Below are 23486 nucleotides of genomic sequence, written 5' to 3'. Positions count from 1 at the left end.
GCACCGTGATCTCATCGTCATGTTGAAGAAACCAGTTTGAGATGATCTGAGTTTTGTGACATGAAGCGTTTTCCTGCTGGAAGCAGCCATCAGAAGATGGGTACACTGTGGTCGTAAAAGCTGCTATGCTCAGTTGGCGATAAGGGGTCCAAAGTGTGCCAACGAACTATCCCCCACATCATTACACCAGCAGCAGCCTGAACTGCTGATACAGGACAGGTTTGATTCATGCTTTGAACGTCAATTGTAGTCTAAGTTTCCTATTCTTAGCTGACAGGAGTGGCACCAGGTGTGGTCTTCTGCTGCCCCTCCTTCAGAGATGCTCTTCTGCATGTCTTAATATGTAACGAGTGGTTATTGTTGCCTTCGGATCAGCTCAAACCTTTCTTCATCTTTCTGATGCTCAGGTTGAATTTCATGAGGTCGTCTCAACCATGTCTGCCTGTCTAAATGCACTGAGTTGCTGCCATGTGATTTGCTGATAAGATGATTATGTTAACGAGCAGGTGCACCCATATTGTGCATACATTTTAAATTCATCTATTTGAGTTAACGAATTATTCTGCTTTACAGCAAGGAAATGATCTCGTGTCACAGACTGAAGCTTGAAAGTTCAGGTGATAAAAGGGCCATTTTTATCTCACTGCCCCACACCTGCTCAAACTGCCAAAGCGAGGGTGACACTGCAGTCACAGTTGTCATGAGCAGTCCAGTCTTATGACAGCACCGCACTCCTCCTGTCTCGATCCCTCTGAGATCTCTTGCTTTTTGTGTTCGGGAAGAGCAGTTGCAGCAAATGGCTGCTGGTGTTTTGGTTTTGACACACTGTCCACACTGAATCAGCATGTCCACAGAGCTGCTTTATCTGTGCCTGTGTGTAGTGATTAAAACAGCCACACTGTCACACATTTCCTTTAGAGCTATACACAAATATATGAATACCCTGATATTCATTCAGTGTCCACAGGCAGTATCATTTTTGGTGGGTTTCAGGGCATGTCTGTAAGTTGAGGGAACAGTGACCGATATATCATTGTTGTTTTCACGTAAACACGAGATCCAAAGTGTAATTAAACAAAGAACATCTTATTTGAATAATTACTGTCATATAGGTGAGAGAGAAAGATGCTACATTGACTTCTATCAACAGAGAGAGCTGTAATTTTATTGGCTTATCATTAACTTGGTAAGATGGAACATGATCATCCAGACAAGCCTGACGTAGTCGTCTGGACAGAGCTGTCTAAGCAGCTTGTGGTTTTGAAGGTTGTGAAGCGTATGAAAGGCAGAGCCTAAAATATCAAGACGACCTCCAGGTTTGTACAGACAAAAGGTGGCAACCGTGGCTGTTTCCGTACAGGTTTCCCAGTCCGCATCCACAGTGCGGTGCTCACTGCACTCGGAGTTTCATGGAATAAGCAAAATACAACTATGTGCATGATTGGGGAAGCAGCAGAAAGAGCCCTTGTTGGTTTGGTATAAATGGAAGGAGGAGTGCTGGAAGCCCGGGGGTGGTTGGCAGTGATTTGGCCACCACTACTGAGTCACCAACTGGAGGGTGTCACAGTAAAGGGTCAAAACACCCAGGGAAAGTTGGGCACCATCTGATGACATCAGCTCAAGGCCGAAGGCCACAGACGCTCTTGAATGCAGCATCCTTGTATAGGTTAATCAAGAAATCTTGATAGAAATCAACTGTGCTTTCAAGGAGATATAAAACAAGCAGAAATTCTCAGCTCTGGCTTTTTCTACTTTGAACAGAAATTGTATTTGCTGCATTCAGTGAACTCAGTCTAACTGCTTACTCACGATCTGCCAGCGATAAGCTGACTGAGAAACTTTAACACTTCTGTAGTGAAGCAAAAAAGAGCACCCATGAGTTCCAGGTGACCTGTCGGTTAACTTTTCCATGATAAATGAGGATTTTACACGTAGACTTCTGGTGTAAATATGAGAAAAATGTTTACTTCCTCTGCTGAACAACCTCTGAACCAAGACGCGTATACTCAGGTTTAATTGGCTGATGTGAAACGAGCCGTTGCGATTTGTCTGATGAAAACCTAACAAATGTCGCCCTGTATTTGTTTAGAAGTGAAAAGATTTCTTTTCAAATGTCTTTGTTGATATTTGAAAGTAAAACCTAAGAATATCTGTCCCATGCCCCGGGCCCTTAGGCCAACTCACACCTGGGCGGCTGTCTTGTTTCATATCAGCATTTTATTTTAAAACGCCTGCCTCAATGAACAGGGTGTGAGCTGTAACTGTACAAGCCGTGTTTAAGGTCCTCGTGATCCAAGAAATAAAAACTCATCAGTCAAATCCAATAAAATTGCTTTTCTAGCCTTTATTAGGCAGGAAACCAAGGACAGGGCACAGGGGAATGACATGCAGCTGCCCTGCAGCTTTTCAGCACGTGGGTCACCTGCTCAACCAAGAGAGCTATCAGAGAACCTAAAAACAGATTTGGTAAAAGTTTGGTGAAAAATGTAAAAAGAACCAACATTTCTCTAGGGAAGAAACTGGAACTTTTTCTATCATTTTATTGTTCATCTATACTTAATTACTTTGTAGTATAATTGGCCATGAAGGAGGTCTAATCAATAGGAAAAGCTGCCATGTATGACATCCCTGAATTAAAGCATCACAGTTGACTTCTGAGTTTAGATGAATGTTTCCAACATTTTTGAAGTACAAATAGAGAGATAATGATATATACGCTAGATAATAAAATAATCGTTTCATTTTATTACACATGTGAAAGTAAAGGTGAAAAACACGCAGCCCTCGTCTACATTTTAACATACATGACGTGGATCGTAGTGATGGAAATGTGCACAATGACAACATCCACTGCAGACAGAGAAAATAAACAAACTGAAATAACAGTCAGAGAGATGAATGTCAGACCAGTTGGCCCACTTTTCCCATCACCACACCTTACCAGTGTCACCAGCATGAACACAATCGCCCTTCTCACTGAGCCTAAATGCACAGAAACACTCAACTAGCCCGGAGCAAGTGTCAAGATTATTATTATTATATTATGACTTTATAATGTGACAAACAGGTTACATAAGGCAGACTTTTCAGAGATCTATCAGATGACTGGACTCACACAGCAACAGAAGCATGTTGTCTGTAAAAGACTCGGCCTCTTTGTTGGAGCGTTCATTAGAAACCTTCCTTAGAAATATTCATATCTGCACCTCAGGCAGTACCTTTGTGAATTTTTGTTCAAAGACTGTCAGCAGAGAAGCAAACAGGGTGTTTATTTTGCCTATTAGCAAACCCCTATTGTTATTCCAGCTCCCTGTTCTGGTATCCAACCCTTGTCTACCAGTATTTTTGGCTATAGTGTTGGTATGTGTAATATTTGGAGCAGCAACTAAACTCTCATTGAAACAGAAACGATTTGTGGATGGATTTCAGCCCTACGTTATAAACTGATGGTATCAGATATATGACACTCGGGGAAGGATATCTCAAAGAGGTTTTTGTGTTTTGAGGTAGGGTTTCAGCAACAGTGACACCTTTGTCTGTCTTTTAAAGTTTGTGTCTTATAGTATTAAACACATCTGATGATTTTAACGTGGAAATAGCATTCAATTAAAATTTTATTAAGCCTCTCTTATAGCATGGTGCAATTCAAATAAAAACTAAGACGTGAAAACAATGATTTGATCTGGTAGCTGTTTCTAAAAAATGTTCCTCATTTGTTAAAGAAAAAGGTTCTGGTGAAATGTAACTGAGTTGCTGTAAGCTTCCTGTATATCTTAGCAACATACCAATTCTACAGTATTCATTAAAACATTATAGGATATGTTGTGAATTTGGTTATACTTATTATGCCTCCATCACGTAGGCTTAGCGATCGACTGGCGGTGGATCGGCTACCAGCTGGCAAACTCTGGTCACTACAATGTGTTTTCCCCGTTATGCAAACTGGAAATGATGAATGCACTTGAAACAAACATGTTTCAAATGTTTTTTTTCGTGAAGGCAAACTGTCTCTGTTTTTGGCTTGTGTTGCACTTACAGGTTTCACTACTGCTCGATGAGCAGCTGGTGAAGGTTTGCAGACAAGTTGGTATCTTCCATGCAAACTGCAGGCAATCTGCTGTCAAAGCGATCACAAGGCGTTTTTCAGTGCAGCACTCTGAACGTCTGTGCAACCAGTTTCAGCTAAGGACTACCAGCAACTGCTCACCAACTGGACGGAAAGCAGTGTCAATGGCTGCCTAACGGTCGCCAGCCGGTCTCTAGGCCTGTGCGACTCGTGAGCAATGAGTTATCAGATAGGTTAAATCAACATCTGCTTGTAAACTTTGTAATATTAGTGTTTCTGCCCCTTGAAACTTTTGAGTTGTAATTATTTACTTCTTTTATAAATGCTGAAATGAAAACAGACATTTAGAGTTCATCTCTAACTCCTGACTTGACTGGTTTAAAATTGTATTAGCTGTTTTTCCCTGAATCAAGGTACCTGCTGTATTGCTGCCCTATAAACAGAGAGTACAAGTCACCTTTTCAGTTGTTGTATCAACCACTCATCTCGTGTTATTATAAAAATAACTCCTCCACCCACAGACGATACCTTCCGTTTCCAAACAAAACTCTGAACAGGTCAAATCACCTTTAACCCGACTCTTTCTGTAGGAAGAATTATTTCAAGCCTCATCTTTCCAGATTAGATTTTTCCACCTCCAGCAACCCTTCACAAATGGCTCTGCCTGCCAGTTCTTCAGGTATCCCCTGGATTTCAATCCATTCCACATTTAGAGGACACTCTACAGCAATCTCACCTTTATTGCACCTGTTTCTCCAAGATGAAATGTTTCAATTTCCCCTGAAGAAAACCCAGAAAGCGAGAAAAATGGGAGCCCAGCCAAGCTGCCTGAGCTGAAATATCTCTCCCCTTCAGTAATTGTTCGACGATCTTCCCTATCATAAAAAACAGGAGCAATATATAATCTGTTGAGTGGCACAGAGAGCAGATAAAGGACTATTATTGCCAGCCAACAATGGCAAATATCTGAATGAATGATAGTCATTTGATGCACAGATTGAATCGTCAGTCTCATTATGAGTTTGGAAAGTCTCCAGGGGAACGTGATTGGTCATTTGGATGTTCTGAAATGAGTCTGTTACTAACTGTAAAGCCTGGTGGAGGGTTTAAAGGCTCGTTACAGATGGGCTTGTACCTCAGCTCCATCACTTGTACTTCTCATGCTGCGCGTGTGTTTTGGACATGTATAGAAAAGACGAACAGAGCCTCCCTATTACTTTTTGAACTCTTGCTTGGAAACTTCGGCTCTTGCATTTTGAGTATCGGGGGTTCATTTGAAGCCAACAGTCAAAGACACGTGCTTAGTAGTATTACCTAACATTCACTGTAAAAAGAAAAAAAAAAAAGTATAAGGACTCTTAGTGCACACCAAGTCAGATTATTCTTCAAATAAATTAATGGAAATTGGTGCAAAACAACAAAAAAGCAAGATTTCGAGGTCCATCTCAGATACTTGTATGACTCAAAGCTACAACAACCAGTGGCTGCACATATTTTTGAGCCAAAGCATCCACCCCCCTAATCAGTTATGAGCCTTAATATTTAAATTTAAACAAATGAGTTGTATGAATATTAATAAAGGGTGTAATAAGCTATACAGAGGAAAACTAACTTTTCTACTAGGCTATAAACACATTTTCTGCTGCATTTTAACCTGCGAGTCTGGGGATTGACTTGGTTTTGGAGCCAGCTGACCACAGTCACATTTTAACATTTTAGTTAACCTAACATGCATGTCTTTGGACTACAAGACTAAGCCCAGAGGCACAAAGGCATAAAGAACATGCAAATTACACACAGGAAGGCCCCAGCAATGCTGGTATTCAAACCAGGAACCTTCTTGCTATGGTGTCACAGTGCTAACCACAGTTTTATTTCATTTGAAGACAAAAATAAAATATTTGAAGAATTTTCTAGAAACTACAGTTGGAAAATAAATGTAGTAGATTGACACTTCAGGAATCTCTTCTGAAAATAACCACACAGATATATTTATATACACCATCACACACAGCCATTTGCCAGCTTATTCTAACATTAAATAGTCTAAAACAGCAACTGTTGAGCTCGATAGTGGCTAAATAACCTGCTGTGTTTTCCACTGTTTAACTCAGGTTAGTGATTGGCTCTTTAACCTTTTTTAAACACCAAAAAGACTCAGGTCATAATTATAGCTTCTCCTGAACTATATCGTAAAATCAGTCCTTTGTGTTGTTTATGGGAGGGAATCATTATCTAACATGAAACACTACTTTTCATTTCTAGCTCAACATTTTTCAAGACATGTTGCACGGCGTGTGAACAGGTGACTGTGGTAGCGGTTGCTTGTGTGGGCGTATCTTTGAGTTGCTGGGTCATCAGTCTGACCTCTGTTCCTGTCTTTAGTGACTTGGTGTTTGTTGCTGGTCGTTCCCACACCTCCCAGATGAATCCAGTGCCCCCGGCTGACCCTGAAGCCAAAGCGTGGCCTCAGTGATGCCGTAAAGTTTCTTAAACGTTGAGAAGAAGAGACGGGCGATCCTTTTTCGAGTGACAACTTTCACATACACAAAATCTTTGCATAAAAAAGAAAAACAGTCGAAACGACTCTCTGACTGCCCGTCACGTGCACCACGTTAAAAACAATCGATTTGCTTTACCAAAGGTTGATCTTATAACACATAATAGTGATGGGAACTCGCGGATGTGCACTGCACTTGTTCCCTTCTCCCTGCGTATCAGTGTCTATTTACTCTGCAAACACAGCATGGCAACTAGACACCGAGGAGCCTGAACATACAAGAGCCTGCCCTGTTAATCGTGTTTGTCTGGTCATTTTCTGTAAGCCGGGGTTTTGGGAGTTGTCTTGGGCTTTAATGCTGATGTCTCTTAGTTATCGGAGCTGTGACGTAACCGTTGAGTTACTCATCGGCCCTTTGCCACTTTAAGAAGCATTTGTGTCATCTCTGGCCGGCAGGACTAGTTCCCCTCTGACTGCGAGCCGTTTGTGCTGACCAGCAGCAGAAGGAGTAGCCCGAGGCAGGTAACACTACAATCACATTGTCAGCACTGACACAACCTAGAACCAGTTTTTGCCTTGCAAATTTGCAACCCAACTCCATTCTGATGCAAAACAGCTTTTTCCGACCCAGGCAGCCAGCCATTAGTCATTCCGCCTGACGGTGTGTCCTCCCTGGATGTAAACCAAAACACAGCAAAATATACAGGCACCTGGCCCTCAGGTGTAAGTTTCCTCTGGAGAGAATAAACAGAAATAGTCAGAATTTCTACTGTTTGTTTGAATCTTTATTTCAACATCTTTCCTCAGTAGTTTACATAACCTACTGTAAACCTTAATTTGAGGGCTTTTTTTAAATGATTCGGATGTTTTTGTTTTGTGTGGCTTCTCATAAAAACTCATCTCAAAACCAGAGTAATTGTGGGATATTTGATTCTAGGTTACCAACCAAACTATAGGAGTATTAAAAATATTTGGACTGAAAATAATACTCATAAAAATAGTGTGGCATGCATCACGCTCTCAGGTTTTCCTAACCTTTTCCAGTTCCCATGATTTGACACATGAGAGGGAAAGTCATGAGATCGACTGCAGGGCTAAATATTTTTGAGATCTTGTGCTGTCTTGTCTTTGTGGTGAATTTAATATTGCACTTAATGGAAATTATTATCTTTTGAGCAGCAGATCAAAAAAGCAGAATTAAGTTATGCAATTGTACAAAAATCTTAGCATGCAGCAAGTATCAGCAGTATTAGCATTTAATGCTCTGTTTGGAGACTTTGCCCTGCTCATATTCAAATATTTGGCGTAAGCAGATTTTGTCTAGCGATAAAACATTAGCCCTCTGTGTATAAACACTGTTGTAGGGAAATGTCAGATATAGTAGATAATATGTGACGCTTCTCTTTTGGACAGTCGGGGAACAAAACCATAAACATCCTGACTGATAAAGGTAAAGAAGAAGAAAAAATACATGTTTCAGTTTCTCAAATGGGATTATCTGCTTGAATTATCCTTCTGTTTGTACAGGGTTGGGCCAGAATATACAAAAAAACACGATGTAAACAAGACGCCATAATTAACCCCTGTTATTAAACAGCAAAAGGCAAAAACTCGAAGCTGGTTACCAACATCAACATGTAAAGTTAACACAGGCTCAGTGTTGTTTGACTGTCTGAGAAAAAGCAAAGAGTAAATATAAAAACTTAGCCTGTGTGTAAATGTGTTATATTGTACAGAAGTAAGTGTTCTTGTTTATCGCCATGTGTCAATAGAACAACAAAATCACTGCAAACTTGTTTACAGCTAATGGAAAAATATATACCACATGTATATAAAATATAAAACACTTTACATTTTAGTCACTGTGGGGTCACCACAGCAGGTCCCTCCTGACACAACCCGAGACATGTGATCTGGCATTTTCTTTTTCTTTTTTACGTACTAGGTGAATGTTTAAACCACACCTTCATCATTAGAGTAACCGTGAAGTAAAACAGTAATCAGAGACTCGGTAATGTCAAACAAGAATGCGAAATGGCGCAAAGCCATGGGACGGTAACACTTGTTGTTTGTTCAGTTAAAAAAAAAAAAATCTTTTGACTGAAATATGTTTGAAATCTTCATTTTACCACATGTGGCTTTTATTTTTTTTAATACAGGAAAAACAGAGGAGTGAGTCAAATTGAAGTTAGTAATTACCTTAATTAGTCCACTGTCACAGCACTTTATAATCCATGTGCTCCCACATTGTTGTGTTTTTTTTGTTGTTTTTAATCTGGAGTTAAAACGAGGTGCCAAGAATGTGCTAAAGTTATTCATAGACATAATGAATTTCTAACAATTCAGACAGATGCAATTATGCAAAAGGATTTAGGACCACTTATTGCACAGATACAGTATTTGGCAGAGGAGGCCCCGAGTTTGAGGATGCTCCCCAAAGAGTCCCAGCAGCCTGCAAGACTGCAGCACATTAAAACATCCTCGAGGGCATACAGAGCAGAAATCAGCAGACACAAGTCTCTGAGATGTGGAATATACATAATGCACAAGGAAAGAAATGCCACGGCACAACAAGAAAACAGGAGGAGGGAGAAGGCTGCACATCCAGCAGCCTGAGCGATCGGAGGGTTGAGAGCAGGAGCTTGTCAGATGATTATTGACCTGCCTGAATGTGACTTGTAATTGTAAAAGTCGGCTCCTAGTGACTTTGGCTCTCCATTAATGCGATAGTTCCTGAAACCCGCTGGGAAATTACCTCTTCTCTCACTCCCTTCCAGAAGATAAGGGACACTTCGGCAGGGCGGGTGCTCGCCAGAGCAACAGTGTGTGAAACAGAGTCCTCTATTTAAAGCGCAGCCTGTCAACCGCTGGGCCTCTCTGCCGCTATGAATTGCACTCAGCGTTTTGCACCCCCTTGGCTTTCTCATAAGTAGCTGCGAATGTGTCAGAGGTCCCCATGAAAATGTAGATGAATTGCTGCTGAGGAGATGGCTTCAGCCATGTTAAAGTCAAGCCCACCTCAAATCGTGAGAGAAGAGGACAGAGGCCACTCTGAGACGAGAGCGTGCTACCGAGATTGATTCTGTGTGCATGCTGAGATTTTTGTTGTTTTTTTTTCCTGCGTGCTCAGTGCGTACACCCACCTCTGGCTCTGGATTCCTTATATGTCTTTGCACACAGCAGCAGACCTGTAGGAGGATAATTAGACGTCTTGGGAGAGCTAAGTCATGCTTTGTTGCTTTTCCACAAAAAATGCCGGCTTGCATGCTTAAAAAACGGGGTGGGGGAATGAAAAAAAGGAGTGACCCAGCCGTGATGGAGTGATAGCCTTGCTTGTCTGGCGGCTTGTACCATTATATAAATCAACACACCCTTGTTTGCTTTTCTTCAATCGATCCAACACGAGAAGCAAATTTGCCGGTCCCACAAGCATTTTTCAAAGCAATACTCCAAACAGAGTCCACCTGAGGTCTTGGCTCATTTCTTTCAGGACTATGAACAAAGATGTATCGAGTCCCACAGCACCTGAGACCTTTTACATCATACAAGCCTGGTCTTACTGCAGCTTAAAAATACTCAGGAGTAATGGGTACAGATTGCCCGCGCGGTGGCACGTTCATGTGTTCCATGCTGGTTTCTAATGGTGAACAAATCATAAAATGACCGCAGCACAACAATAAATTGATCCCAGTGTGATGCTTGTTGTAGGTTGAATGGTAAATGGCCTGTATTTATATAGCGCTTTACTAGTCCCTAAGGACCCCAAAGCGCTTTACATATCCAGTCATCCACCCATTCACACACACATTCACACACTGGTGATGGCAAGCTACATTGTAGCCACAGCCACCCTGGGGCGCACTGACAGAGGCGAGGCTGCCGGACACTGGCGCCACCAGTAGGCAACGGGTGAAGTGTCTTGCCCAAGGACACAACGACGAGACTGTCCAAGCCGGGGCTCGAACCGGCAACCTTCCGATTACAAGGCGAACTCCCAACTCTTGAGCCACGATCGCCCCTATCCAGGTATCCAGGTTGGTCGTCTACTAGTGCTGAGTGATTAGTCAGATTTTATTTTCAGCTTTCTTTTAATGTATAAAAACAAGATAACTGAGGTAAAACTAAAACTACTGTGCTGCATTTCATTTCACAGCGATGCTCTGGTTTTGTCTTGGGTTATAAATCCAGCACCACCCATTTTTCTCCATCACTAAAAGCCCAAAAACCCACGCGCTCTTTAGATTTACCTGAGCAAAGATGCAAAATCTTTATAGAGAAAGTAAAAGTTACACGAAGGTATCTGTGAATCTATAATGAACAGCATAATGACGTCAGCATCTGAAACCACAACCAGTTGGCAACCGGCTAAGTCGAGTCTCCTGTTGTAAAGAGGCACGTTGCAGATGAGTTGTGCTCATCGGCACAGATCGACTCAGATTGATTGCAAAGTGTTGGCGGTGTCTCTGCGTTCATTATTAAGATTGCAGTTATTTTGCAAACCGTTGAACGATAGACTTTGAGGTCAGAAACAATTGCCAGTCTGGGCCTAACTCCTAGCCAGGTGACCTCATGCCACATCTTTTTATGGTTTCCCGTTCAGGGATGTTTCCTCTAAGAATAGCAGAATGTTTTGGCGTTGAATACATAATGAATAATGATATCCCTGGAGTTGATGAGTAATCATGTTATGTTATACTATGTTATCGCATAGTAATGCTGAGAACAGGAACCTTGAATTGCTGCCATCACAGCAGTAAAAGTGGATCAAGTGGTTGCTTCAATGAGGCCTACTTCCAACTTATTTAGCTGAATCCCACCAACTCATTTAAGTTTACCTCCATCCAAGTCCAATTATATGAACTGCATCTACTGTACATGTTAAATTATTTATCTTTTTTTTTCTGTTTACAAAAATTACTGTTTTCCAAGCTGAACAGGAACATCCATCCATTCTCTTCCACTTATCCAATTCAGGGTCCCGGGATGGCGCTAGAGTCTATCCCAGCTATCATAGGGAGGCGGGGGAGACCCCGGACAGGTCTCCAGCCTGTCGCCTGCTATTTATAACACCAGACAGATCGTTTAAATGAAGTCCAGCAGTGTTTTTATGCTACTCCCTAACATCATGATATGGTGTACAATTTTCTCTTCAGCAATGACAAAGACATTATCCCCTATAATTAATTCCTTGTTGACAATGTGTCTCTGCGCCAGTGTCACCCTATAATTTCTGTCACCACATTACACTCGTGGAGCTTATTCTGATCGAAGGAGTCAGCTAGAACCAAAAATAAAGCGCAGCAAGGTCAGAGAGGTAAGGTTAGGAAGAGAAGTTGTTTTCTCAGGTGGCCACGCAGCCTTTCCTTTTTCTCGCCAAAGAGACAGAGTGTCCTCTACCTCCCTCGATCTCTGCCTCTCTCCTTCGCGTTCAGACAAGCCCGTTCAAGACTCGGTGATTAATTATTTATCCAGGCAATGAAATGCCAAAGCCTGAAGAAACATACCACCAGGAGAGAAAAGGTCACTCTCATCCTGCACATGGGTACAACACACTCACACAACAGTGATGAATGGCAATAACATCTCTATCGGCACTTCAGGCAGACAGAGTTTTCATGCCGATGTTCTAATAGCATCCAAAAGCAAGGGCAGAGCAAAAAAACGGGGTGAAATCTTCAGGAGAGCCCTGAAAAAGCTCTGGTTCCTAAACCCATCGGTATGTCAGAGGTGGTAAACGGTCCGATCCACAGCAGTGTGTGTGTGTGTGTGTGTGTGTGTGTGTGTGTGTCCAGTATAGTAAACTGCAACCTTTCCTTGCGGTGAAAACGATATGTGCATGTTTTGACACCTGAGAGTTTGCGTGCTCAGTTTAGTTGAAGGGTGTCTGTGTGATTAAACTTTGATAACTTTGTTCATGTCTCTCTGCAGCTCCACGACACAGCTAGCCAAATGGGGTGCCAATGCTGCCGGATGATTAAAAGGTGAGAAGTGTTTCCTCTTGTTGTGTTTCTGTTCTTTTCTTTGTGCGCAACTTCTCCGTCTTACGCAGTCATCGTCCTTTTTGTATATTGTCACAACACTGATGCTCAGTAAAACCCCACAGTAATCAAGAACTCCCTCAAGAACTCTTGTTACGGAGAAAGGGAGGAGGGAGGAGGGAAGAGAAAGAGGAAGGGTTGCTCTACCAGGAAGGGTGTGTGTGTAAAGAATTACAAGAAAACCATATAAAGATGTCACACCACTTCCATATTTACCTGTTGGGTCACTTTGAGTTTGCTAAGGGTTTATAAGTAGTGTCATGCGCTACAAAACTAAAAGACTTTCATACAAGTAGGAATTTCTTTTTCTTCCCAAAAAGATGATTTGACTAAAGTAAAAAGAGGAGTTTTGATTTTGGAATAGGCCAAAATGTTATTTTAGACAGTTTGGTGTTGGCACAGGGTTTTCCAGTGGGTGCATTTTATCTTAAAGCTGATTGTTTCCGTTTATTAAAAGGGTTGATTCTTGGAAATGTTCAAGGTTTTCATCAGGGGTTATAAAGTCAGGTTTCACAACTGTAGTATCACTTAAAAAAAAATCACTATTTACAAGTTAATCACGCTGTGACTTTTAGCTGTATTTATAGCTATATAAAATGCTCACTCAGATAATTGTCTCCCACTTTTTTTCTCACTCTGTCTTGGTGTAACCACTAGCTGAACGGGGATTGCCTGATCTTTTCTTGCAGAACAGCTAAGAAAATAACCCCCACATATATGATATACCGTATTTTCCGCACTATAAGGCACACTTAAAATCCTTTAATTTTCTCAAAAATCGACAGTGCGCCTAATAATCCGGTGTGCCTTATGTATGAATTCTGGTTGTGTTTACTGACCTTTAACCAATTTTACTTGATACACGGCAATCAAAAATCTGTCAAAAACTGTTTTAGTAAGCTTGCTAAGCTACGAAGCTGCACCGCTTGATAAATTGTCAGAGCATTACGGCTACCGTAGTCAGGAGCCTCACTGAGTAATCTGGGTCCAAAACTCCATCCGCTTCAGGTCCCAAAGTCAAACGAACACTGTTAAAGAGTTAAAACGGTCTAAATTATTTCATCTGTAATAAAATGATCAGTGTTGCTGCTTTACCAGGTGTAACAATTAAGTTTAACATCCAGGCATCTATGAAAACAGAATTTATTCAATTCAACGGAGTTAGAAGTTAGCAGGAAGTTAGCTCGCTAGCTTCCACCTAAACATGATATAGCATGTTCTGACTGAGAGATTTCTGAAAAAATTAAAATGTACAGCTCTGCTATCATTTCCAACATAAATGAAGACAGAAAACTAAGCAGTGACGTTTGTAGGGTTACTGAAGTTGGCCTAGCTGGTATATAATGATGTCCTACGTGATCGCTAGCGACACAGCTATGTTAGCATAACATAAACACAGTGAAGCTGGAGGATGAACGCTAACTTCTTTCCACTCGACAAAAGTTAATGTGAGGTTTCCTGATGGTTGGAGACAAATGCAATTGCATGGCAAGATGCTGTAAATGGACCAAACTTCAGTCAGGAGAACAACTGAGATAATCCATCCACAATACGAGGTTAGTCATTAATATACTGCAACAACATGGGAATAGAGCAGCTGCGAGAGAATTCAACATTAATGAATCAATGGTACGGAAGTGGAGGAAGCAAGAAGAATGAGTTGAGTAAAGTTTGACTTATCTGACTGTTTTGTTTCACTTATTGCGCCTTATGGTCCAAAAATACAGTATTAATTTTTTACTCACTCTAATGGGTCTCCATATACCTCTAAACAGCTCCTCAATAACAACCTCTAACTGTTGATTTCCCAATGTCACTCGTCAGTGCCACTTCTAATGTCTTCTTGGCCACTTAATGATTTCTTGTCTGTTTCATGCCGATAGTGAGAGGCCTATTTATAATACGTTTGCTTTGCGAGCCCCATGTGGATACTTAGTACAAACTGTGAGTCAATATGCCGATAGCCTTCACCTCCATGTTACTGTATTTTTTTTTATTTTTTTTTGCCGGGCTGCCTAGTCATTAAAGCCTACACGACATCGTTGTCAGGGCTCGACATCACTGTGCTTTGTGAGGCGATCGAGGAGACAGAATAGGGCAGAGAAACAAGGCCTTGATTGCAGATTAATAAATGTGCACACAGCTATTCACATACCAGAGTCATAATCCCACTACACAGCTGTTTTTTTTTTTTTTTTGTTTTTTTTTCTTTCCCATGTCAAAAGATACATATGTGAATGCTTGTGACAAGCACGCATTCCTCTGTAATTGTCTGGAGTGTCACATTTCTGGGATTAACAGGATTGGGGAGGGGGGCTGGCATGGCTGGGCCTTTAGATTACTGGATCAGCAGTAGGAGTGGTTCATCAAATCTAAGAGGAACAATCACAAACAAGTCTGACTTATTGTGGTGGATGGAGTCGGCATGAATGGAGAAATCTTTGATCGGGGTATCTTGGGCGTGCACGCTTTGCGAACCCTTCGCTGGAGTATTTCCTTTGAACTTCACAGTGCAAGGTGGAAGTTCTCATCCACTTAAGACATAGGTGTCAAACTCTGGCCCGCGGGCCAAATTTGGCCCGCAGCCTAATTACATTTGGCCCGCAAAGCCATAACAAATTACTATTAGAGCTGGCCTACTGGTATTATACAGCTAATATATATATTGTTTAGTATTAAGCTTTGCTTGTTCCATATTCAGTTTTTCAGCAAAACTTGTTTGAGTCCATAAGAAAAGATTCATTCTCATATCTGGAGGAATAAATATATTTCAATAAATATTAACATTAGCCCGCGACTTTGTTCCAGTTTTGAATTTTGGCCCACTGTGTATTTGAGGTTGACACCCCTGACTTAAGAGGACAAAGTGCCTCACATTGAAAAGATTAGGATGTTCATCACAGCTCTAATGGTTTCACTGGCATAAAATCTATAGGCACCTCTGCACCATTGTATTTCAGAACAGATGCAATCAGCTTTAATTTCTGTAGCACATGAGGGAAAGTAGTATTGTGCTTGTGCACGTGTCTAATCACTGAACTGCCTGTGAATGATTGTCATCGGCTCTAAAGCGAGCGCTCTGAAGAATCAACTTGAGCAACATGTATGCAAAGAATATGTTGCCTCTTTTTTTTTTTTTTTTTTTTTTTTTTTTTTTTTGGCCGTCCACTCCAGCAAAAGACCAAAACCAGAAAGTTTGAGCAGTGTGTCATTTATTTAGTTTTGCTCTCTGGTGATAGGCGTCCTGTCGTCGTCCCCCGCAAGTCTTTTTATCCAGCTTTATGAATTATATTTTTTTTCTGTAGTAAAACGCCCTGTGCATCTCTCACTTTTCTGAAAGTACACCTCAAATTTCACCTTGGCAGCGGTGCTGCCCAGGAGCAAAAGAAATGGAAAACATTCATTTTCTCAGCTTTCCACTGAGAGGGGAGAAGGAAATGATGCAGGGTGAGAGAGAGGTGCTTAAGTCAGTGGGTGAGCGCACGTGTGTGTGACTGTAACCGCGTAGGCAGGTGGCTTTGTGTTTGTGTGTCTGCGTACTGGGAGGGAAGACAGAATGCTGCAATTTAATCGATCTGCACGTTTGAAAGTTATCTTCTTAATTCTAAGGACTTCTTGAGCTCATGTTGAATACTGAACAGTGAAGAGTGAAGCCAAAGGAGGGTTAGATTAAAAAAAAAAAAAAAAACGGAGACAAGTGAACATGACAACTTAAGACGAAGCAGGCGGGAGGTGAGAAAAGCTTGAGGGAAGATGCTGAAATGAAGGAGAAGTCAAGTGCGAAGCTGTAGAAGATTAGTGAGCTGCAGCTACACAACGGTGACGCTGAAGGAGACGCGAGGAGGAGGTTGTTTTGGAACAGGAGCTCCTGGAGAGGTGAAAGATGGAGGCTGGCAGGGTGGAGGAAAAAACACATGAAATGAAGAAAATATGGGCGTGAAAAACACAAGCTGCTCGCAGCAGGCGATGTCTGACTGTTATGCCATCCCCACCGCAAACCCCCCACCCTCGCCAACACTTGTAATACCTGTCGAGGCGTGAGCGTGAGAGCAAGCCGTCTTTTACTTGTACTGCTTTTACTACTTTGCCTCGTGTCCTTGTAAGAACATCCTTCAAAGTGGAGGTATCAGGTTGTCGTTATGTCCGCGAGGGGATACTTACTGTGCCATAAATGAGCTTTAATTAGTCTCAGACCTTTGCTGACCTCTAGCATCTTTTGAGGAATTGGGACGACATCAACGAATCTCTGGCCACACGTGTCACTGCGATATACACAGGGAAAGTCATTTCACAGCAGGGATAGCAAAGTAGGTGAGAGCAAATGTTCAACAAAAACATCAAATGAGGCAGCGACACATGAGGGCGATGTAATGTGTCGGTGTTACTTTTCATGGCATTTTATTATTCTGATTGAAAACAGACGTTTGTTAAATTGATTTGTCACAATGCCACTGTTTAACTCGGTATCACTCGCCCCAAAGAGCCAATTGAGCACCTTTTTCTAAAACACTTGACTTTATTTGTATGTACTTGGTATAAAATTCACAATAATACATTTCCTTGCATATAAGAAGTTAGCTAACAGTTAGCATCTTGTAAAATCTAGCATTAGCAAAAAAAAAACCCCATTTGATTATAGTTAAATTTAATTTACTTTATACTTAATTTAAAGCGACAGCGTTGATTTGTGAGGAATTTGTTTACTCTTCTCTCTGAAGTTGGCGTAATCGGGTCGTTAATTGATGACGTGACGAATCCTACTTCTGCGTTTAATATGGCTTTTGTGTTGTTAACATGTTTAATGTTTTGTATTTTCTTCTATTTAATCTCAAAAAGCTCCTAAAACAGTCAGTGATCACTGTTGACCTCCCTCGGATTACCGCTAATCATTTATTTAAGCTCAGTTTTTAAAACCTTAGGATGTAACTACAGCCCAGCCCATGCAGCAGTATATGAATGACTAACCTCGTATTGTGGATGGATTATCTCAGTTGTTCTCCTGGCTGAAGTTTGGTCCTTTTACAGCATCCTGCCATGCGATTACATTTGTTTCTGACCACCGAGAACACTCACATTAACTTTTATCGAGTGGGAAAAAAAGTTAGCTTGTTTATATTATGCTAACATAGCTGTGTCGCTAGCGGTCACGTAGCACATCATTATATACCAGCTAGCCCAACTTCAGTAACCCTACAAACATCACTGCTGTTTAGTTTTCTGTCTTCATTTATGCTGGAAGTGATAACAGAGCTGTACGTTTTAATTTGTTTCCAAAACCCCGCAGTCAGGACATGCTATATTGTATTTAGATAGAAGCTAGCGAGCTAACTTCCTGCTAACTTCTAACTCCGTTAAATGTCATAAATTCCGTTTTCATGGATGCCTGGAAGTTAAACTCAATTGTTACACCTGGTAGAGCAGAACGCTGATCATTTTATTAAAGATGAAAGACTTTAGACAGTTTTTCAACTCTCAGTAATGCCATAGTGATCGTTTGATATATGGACCTGCAGCGGAGTTTAGGCCCAGACACGGCTAGTGACGTCAGACTGAACAACCGGATTGACTATTTAACTTAGGTTTTGCTTTTTAAGCTAAGCTAGGCTAATTGCCTTGTGACTTCACCTTCGTACTGAACAAACAGACCTTAAAGTAGCATCCTCCGGCTGAGCTAACCGTTAGAAAGCCAACATTATTTCTCCTAAAACAATTTCTTTATTTTACTTTTCAGCCTGATGTGTTATTTGAATGGAAGCTAATTGTATAAGAAACACTTCTTTTATGCTAAGGTTAGCTTTTAAGCTTACAGTCAAACAGAAAGACTAAACATCTGTGTGTCTTCCACTGTTCGCCTCTCATAAACCAACATCTGGAAGTAAAAGGGAGTACTAAACATTTTAAACCCAAAAGAGGAGTGCAGTCAGGCCTGTGCACATTTCCTTCCTACAACGCTCTGCATAATATATCTGACATTTACATGAGCAGTGCAGAACTTACCGCCGCTGAGGCTCTAGGCAGCCTCTGTAAACATCGAGAGCATGCACGCCCCGGACATCACGTTGCATTTGAAAATGTGCAGCGGCCGCACAATAAAGTACCCTTGTCGTTGTCAGTGTACAGTATGTGGCCGTCGGCGCATCTGACCCGAGGAGCCCCGTCAGACTGACTGAAAGCCCTTTCGTCTGTCACCATGGTGATCCGCAGGCTAAAACCGAGGAGTCGCTCTTCTAGCAGTTTGAAATTCATCTTCAGTATGTAGCAGTCAGAAGTCATCTGTGCTTAAATAAGAAGTTAAAATGACACTGAATGTGAGCTTGCATTTTAAATACTGTGGGGTGTGTTTTCACTACATCTAGTCGTTGAAGGTTTACAAAAGATGTCTCTCACATGTGTCTGTAGCCCACAGTGACCTCTTTAAAACACTTACTTTGTCACATTAGCAATTTAAAACCCAGCGGCAAAGTGTAGCTCACTAAAGTACACGCAAGTACTGTTCCTAAGTACAAAGTTATATTTAATACTTCTACAGCACTTCGTGTCAGAGCGAGATACTGTACTGTTTACACTGGTTCAAGTTTACCATCAGCCTTCATCTGTCAGGCTTCAAAATGGTTGATTGACTAGGCAGTACTTCCATCCTTTCACCTGTGCTCCTAACCTTAATAATTAAATAAAAAAATATTAGACATTATTATTGATTTTTAATGTGAAATTATTATTAGCATATTTATTAGCTTTGTGTTATTAATTCCCTGACATGTCCAAAACAGGCCATGTTGCTTCCCTCAACACTCCTGTTAAGCCAACTTTCTTCCAACTGACTGATTGGCTTTGAACAGGTAGGTGTGGTTGCTGCGCTCTCCACAGACGACAGCAGGTTCACACCAAGCACAGAAGTGAAAGAGTCTGGAGATGCCGTGGCGAACGTGATGCCGCCTGCAGCATAACCCAGCATGACTGGGTTGGGGGAAGCAGTTGAGCTGTATCGTGCTAATCTGAGCATACATCCTATTAAAGGGGACTTCACGCCTCCTTCGTGGAGTCTGTTTGGTCAGAAAGGCTCTGTCAGTGCTCCTCCTGCTCCTGTTTACACAAAGGAGCAGACACTGGTCCTGCTGATGGGTTTGATGCCCTTCTGCGGTCATGTCCAGCTCTCCGCGCCTGACTGTATAGCCTCCATAGCATTAAGACAAAGCGAACCTCCCTGCAGTCATACATATTGATGTGCTGATCGCTTTTGGGGGTTGTCTTGTTTCCTCTGAAAAGCGATTTACAGGTGAAGTGGTTTCTCCTTCCTAACAATAAAGACTGATACCCCTGAACTTTACCTGAGCATGTTCTTTACCCTCGTGATCAAGTTGTAGTTATATTTTTTTGAGCAGTCTATGACCATTGTAACTCTAGCAGTGACTTTTCTGGTCTTGCTCTCTCACAGCTACGTCTACGACCCCTCAGCTCCAGTGGACATGAGGAAGAGCGACTCGACAGGCAGCTCGCTCTACCAGCCCCATCGCCGCCCGGGCGGGGCCCCAAACAGAGACCTATATGGTGAGGCCAAGCAGAAGCATGGCTTTCATAACATGGCTTACAGCAAGTCCAATGAGAGCACACTAAAACTAGAAGTTGACAACAACCATGTCAACCAAAGACTGCACCGTCAGGGGAGTATACCACCGACAGAGGGAGGGCTCTACATCATCCAGCCACAAGGGGTGGGGCAGCAATGGATGACGCAGGAAAAAGGTCTGAGCCAGGTGCCCGTGTACCCCAGCGTAGAGAATTACGAGATCCAGAGGAGCCAAGCGACGAGTAACGGATGGACCAGCTCCGAGCACCGGCTCAGCAGCCCAGAGCTTTCAGCAGACGAGATAGACGAGGGTGTGGGAGGGACCCCGGAGTACCTGTGTGACACGGGGGATGAGGGCAGCGTCTTGTCAGTGGACATCCAAACCAGCAACACCAGCTTGTCCTCAGGGGGCACGAGGGACGAGCTCACGCTGACAAAGACTCCCGACGTCTCCACGATGGAGAGCGGGATCTCGGTGTCGAAGAGCGAGGACGAGGAGCAGGAGGTGCAGAGCATCACGGACTCGATGGTGGCAGAGGCTCTCGCTGCTCTGGAGGCCGCCACGGCAGGAGAGGACTATGAGTGAAGGGCGAATGCGCTCACCCACCACATAAAAAAACTCTGAGGACTCAAAAGAGCATCAAAACCACGATGAGACGTTGCCACGCTTCTGGAGAATAACGCTCACATCTAAGAACGCGGGAATGAATGGAAACTCTGTTTACAACAAAGATATATTTTTGAACCCTTGGATAATTTTTTTTAAGCTGTGGTTATACTGACAGAAGATAATGTGTGCCTTTTGAAGGAGGCTACATTTCCAAAGCTGCAAGTTTTGCATGAAGCCACAACCAAAGAGACGTCAGAGTGCACGCTGAGTTTGACCTGCAGTGCACCCAACACTCCACACAGTCCCAATAAGCCTGGATGTGCTCGTCCACACACACACACACACACACACACACACACAGTTAGCGATACACCACATGTTGCTTTTATCATGTTTGGATCTTAGTGTTTCTTCTGCAAACACAGTCCCTGCCATAGGCTGTACAGGAACCGAGCACGTGGATAAGGAGAGGTCATCATGGTTTTGTTCCTTATATTTTGTTCTGCTGTTATTTATAAAATCGTACTGCTTTCTAAAATTGATCTACTGAATATTCCGTAAATGAAGGATGAGGAGCTGTCTTTTAATCGAGGCTTATTCACTCGCTGATCGTCGCTATTATGCACGTTATGACTGTGTGAAAACATTTCATAAACAAGACCATTTATTCTAGTCAATGTGAATGTAAGATCAGCTAAGGTCAAACTGCTGCTGAGTGAACCTCAGAGGGGTCATAGCTTCACCCTCTTAGCTTTTTACTTTTAATTTTTATTCCACTTTAAGGCTTCTCGTCCAGCCTGTGACGTTAGCTCAGCTCGGTGATGACCTAACTGAGGCTGGGCGGCAGTACAGAGTGCTTTTTTTAACGCCAGCCTCCCCCGTGGCTGCTCAGTGTTCACCATAGCTCCATAACCAAGTACACGCTTCTGTCTCTATTCACTGAATCTCATACAAATGTAAGCCAAATCCAGCTCTCGAAGGTCTTATAGCTATCTTTATCAGTACTTTGGTTTTGGAACCGCACTCAAGTAATGTTGATTAATCACAAATAATAAATAAGCTGTTCTGATCAGTTGCGTTTTAATTTTATTTTCCCTATTTGCCCCCATTTCAGTCATGGTTTGGCTGCCAAATGATTTCTATTTGTTTGTATTGTAAATTAAAATAAAAGTACTTGAAAAATTGTGTCTAATTTGTGTATCTTGTGGATTTAACGCTACACTTGACAGCTAGCTGAAAGAGGACACAGTCATAAGATTTTATCTTTCTCTCACTGAGTTTTTGGACCTGGAGAGATCTGCGTGTTGATTGAACGTTTATAGAATTATAAACTAAACGAGTTCAGTACTCGAACTTCTTGTAATCGCTACGTTAACAACAATGTAAAATGGATATTCACAGTATTTAAAGTTTCACAACTTCCTGTTGCAGACATTAAATTTTAAAGAATACAAACGAATAACTGCTACTTTAATGTGCCTGAATTAAAGCCCCGCTTGCACTCAGCGTGCTGGCAGTTTAATAAAGGATAAATATTCCGCTACAGTAGATTCCTACATGTCAAAGTAAGCCTCTGCTTTCCTGTGGAGGCCTCATCTGTTGGCTGCCCCTCCTTGACCTGCATCTGCAGATCTCTGGACAGAGAAAGAGCCCAACGCTACTGAGATTAGCAGCAAGCAGACTTTTGGACTGAGTGAATGAATGTCTGAAAATGACTGCTGTGTTCTCCAAAAGTTGATTCTGTTCATCTGGACGTAGCGTTTTCAGTGGGAGAAACGTTTCGTCACTCATCCAAGTGACTTCTTCAGTCTCAGCTGACTGCAGGTTTCCCCCAATCTTATAAACAGTACATTTGCATAATGACTGAAACCAGCCCACTGAAGGAACAAAATCTCATGACCATTGATGTTACGGCCAGGGGAACGTAACCATTGATGATCAACAACTACTGATCAATGGCCATGAGTAAAACAGGAATAAAACGGAGTCAGTCTGACATAGGCACTTGTCAACCGTGCATTTATATAGGAATATAAGTTGTGCTCATCAGTGTCGACTGCCTCAGATTGATTGCAGCATGTTGGTAATCTGGCTGTTTATAAATTATTCTGCAGTTATTTGTAGATCTTCAATGTGATTGCAGGCAGGACCCCACAGGTTGCCTCCCACCTCTCGATGGGTGTTCTGGTCTAGCAGTCAAAAGCAGTTGCAAAGAGGACTGATGCATACTGGACCTGTGAAACTTTTTGTTGTTGTTGTCGTATGCAAAAGAAATTAAACACACCACCATTTCTGTCCTAGTCACAAGGAAGTTGCCGTCCTATATTTAGTCTAGTGTGACTGAGGCGTGATCTAACTTTTACATAGAAATCTATGCAAATGTGTGATGAGCACTAGCTTTTTGTCCCCGTGATGATTCGGAGCACTAAAAACAAATTATTTTTATTTAATTCCAGATCCTGACTGTAGTGGAAGGAACTGTAATTTCACTTTTAGGGTCTAGTATTCAAAAGTTGTAAATGAATAGTCCAGTGGCTGTAATTGTACAGGAGTAACACAAGTAGCACAGCTCCTGTAAGTAACCCAGCAGGTTTCTAACTATGATGTTAAAAACTGCTCTGCTGGGGACCGACAGTTCAAACAGCTCAGATCTTTCAAAATATTCTCCATCACCTAACGCTCACAAAATAAGACATAAAATCATC

At 42.0% G+C, this 23486-nt stretch overlaps 1 protein-coding gene across 3 annotated transcripts in view; it reads left to right on the top strand.

Annotated features, from left to right (window-relative positions):
* LOC308406092 (uncharacterized protein) overlaps positions 1-21964 on the top strand; it is a 28700-nt gene extending 6736 nt beyond the window's left edge. For all 3 annotated transcript variants that reach the window (XM_080896916.1, XM_080896917.1, XM_080896918.1), the window contains 2 exons: positions 12495-12547; positions 20040-21964. In XM_080896916.1, coding sequence (XP_080753042.1) covers positions 12516-12547; positions 20040-20757 — 750 coding nt within the window. In that variant the 5' untranslated portion in view covers positions 12495-12515 and the 3' untranslated portion in view covers positions 20758-21964. The remainder of the gene's footprint in view (positions 1-12494; positions 12548-20039) is intronic.
* Positions 21965-23486: the final 1522 nt, after the last annotated feature.

This window comes from Rhamphochromis sp. 'chilingali' (genome assembly GCF_963969265.1).
Source record: "Rhamphochromis sp. 'chilingali' genome assembly, chromosome: 1".
In the NCBI taxonomy this organism is placed as follows: Eukaryota; Metazoa; Chordata; class Actinopteri; order Cichliformes; family Cichlidae; genus Rhamphochromis; species Rhamphochromis sp. 'chilingali'.
Note: the sequence above shows the minus strand (reverse complement) of the source record. Positions and strands in the feature narration are given on the sequence as shown.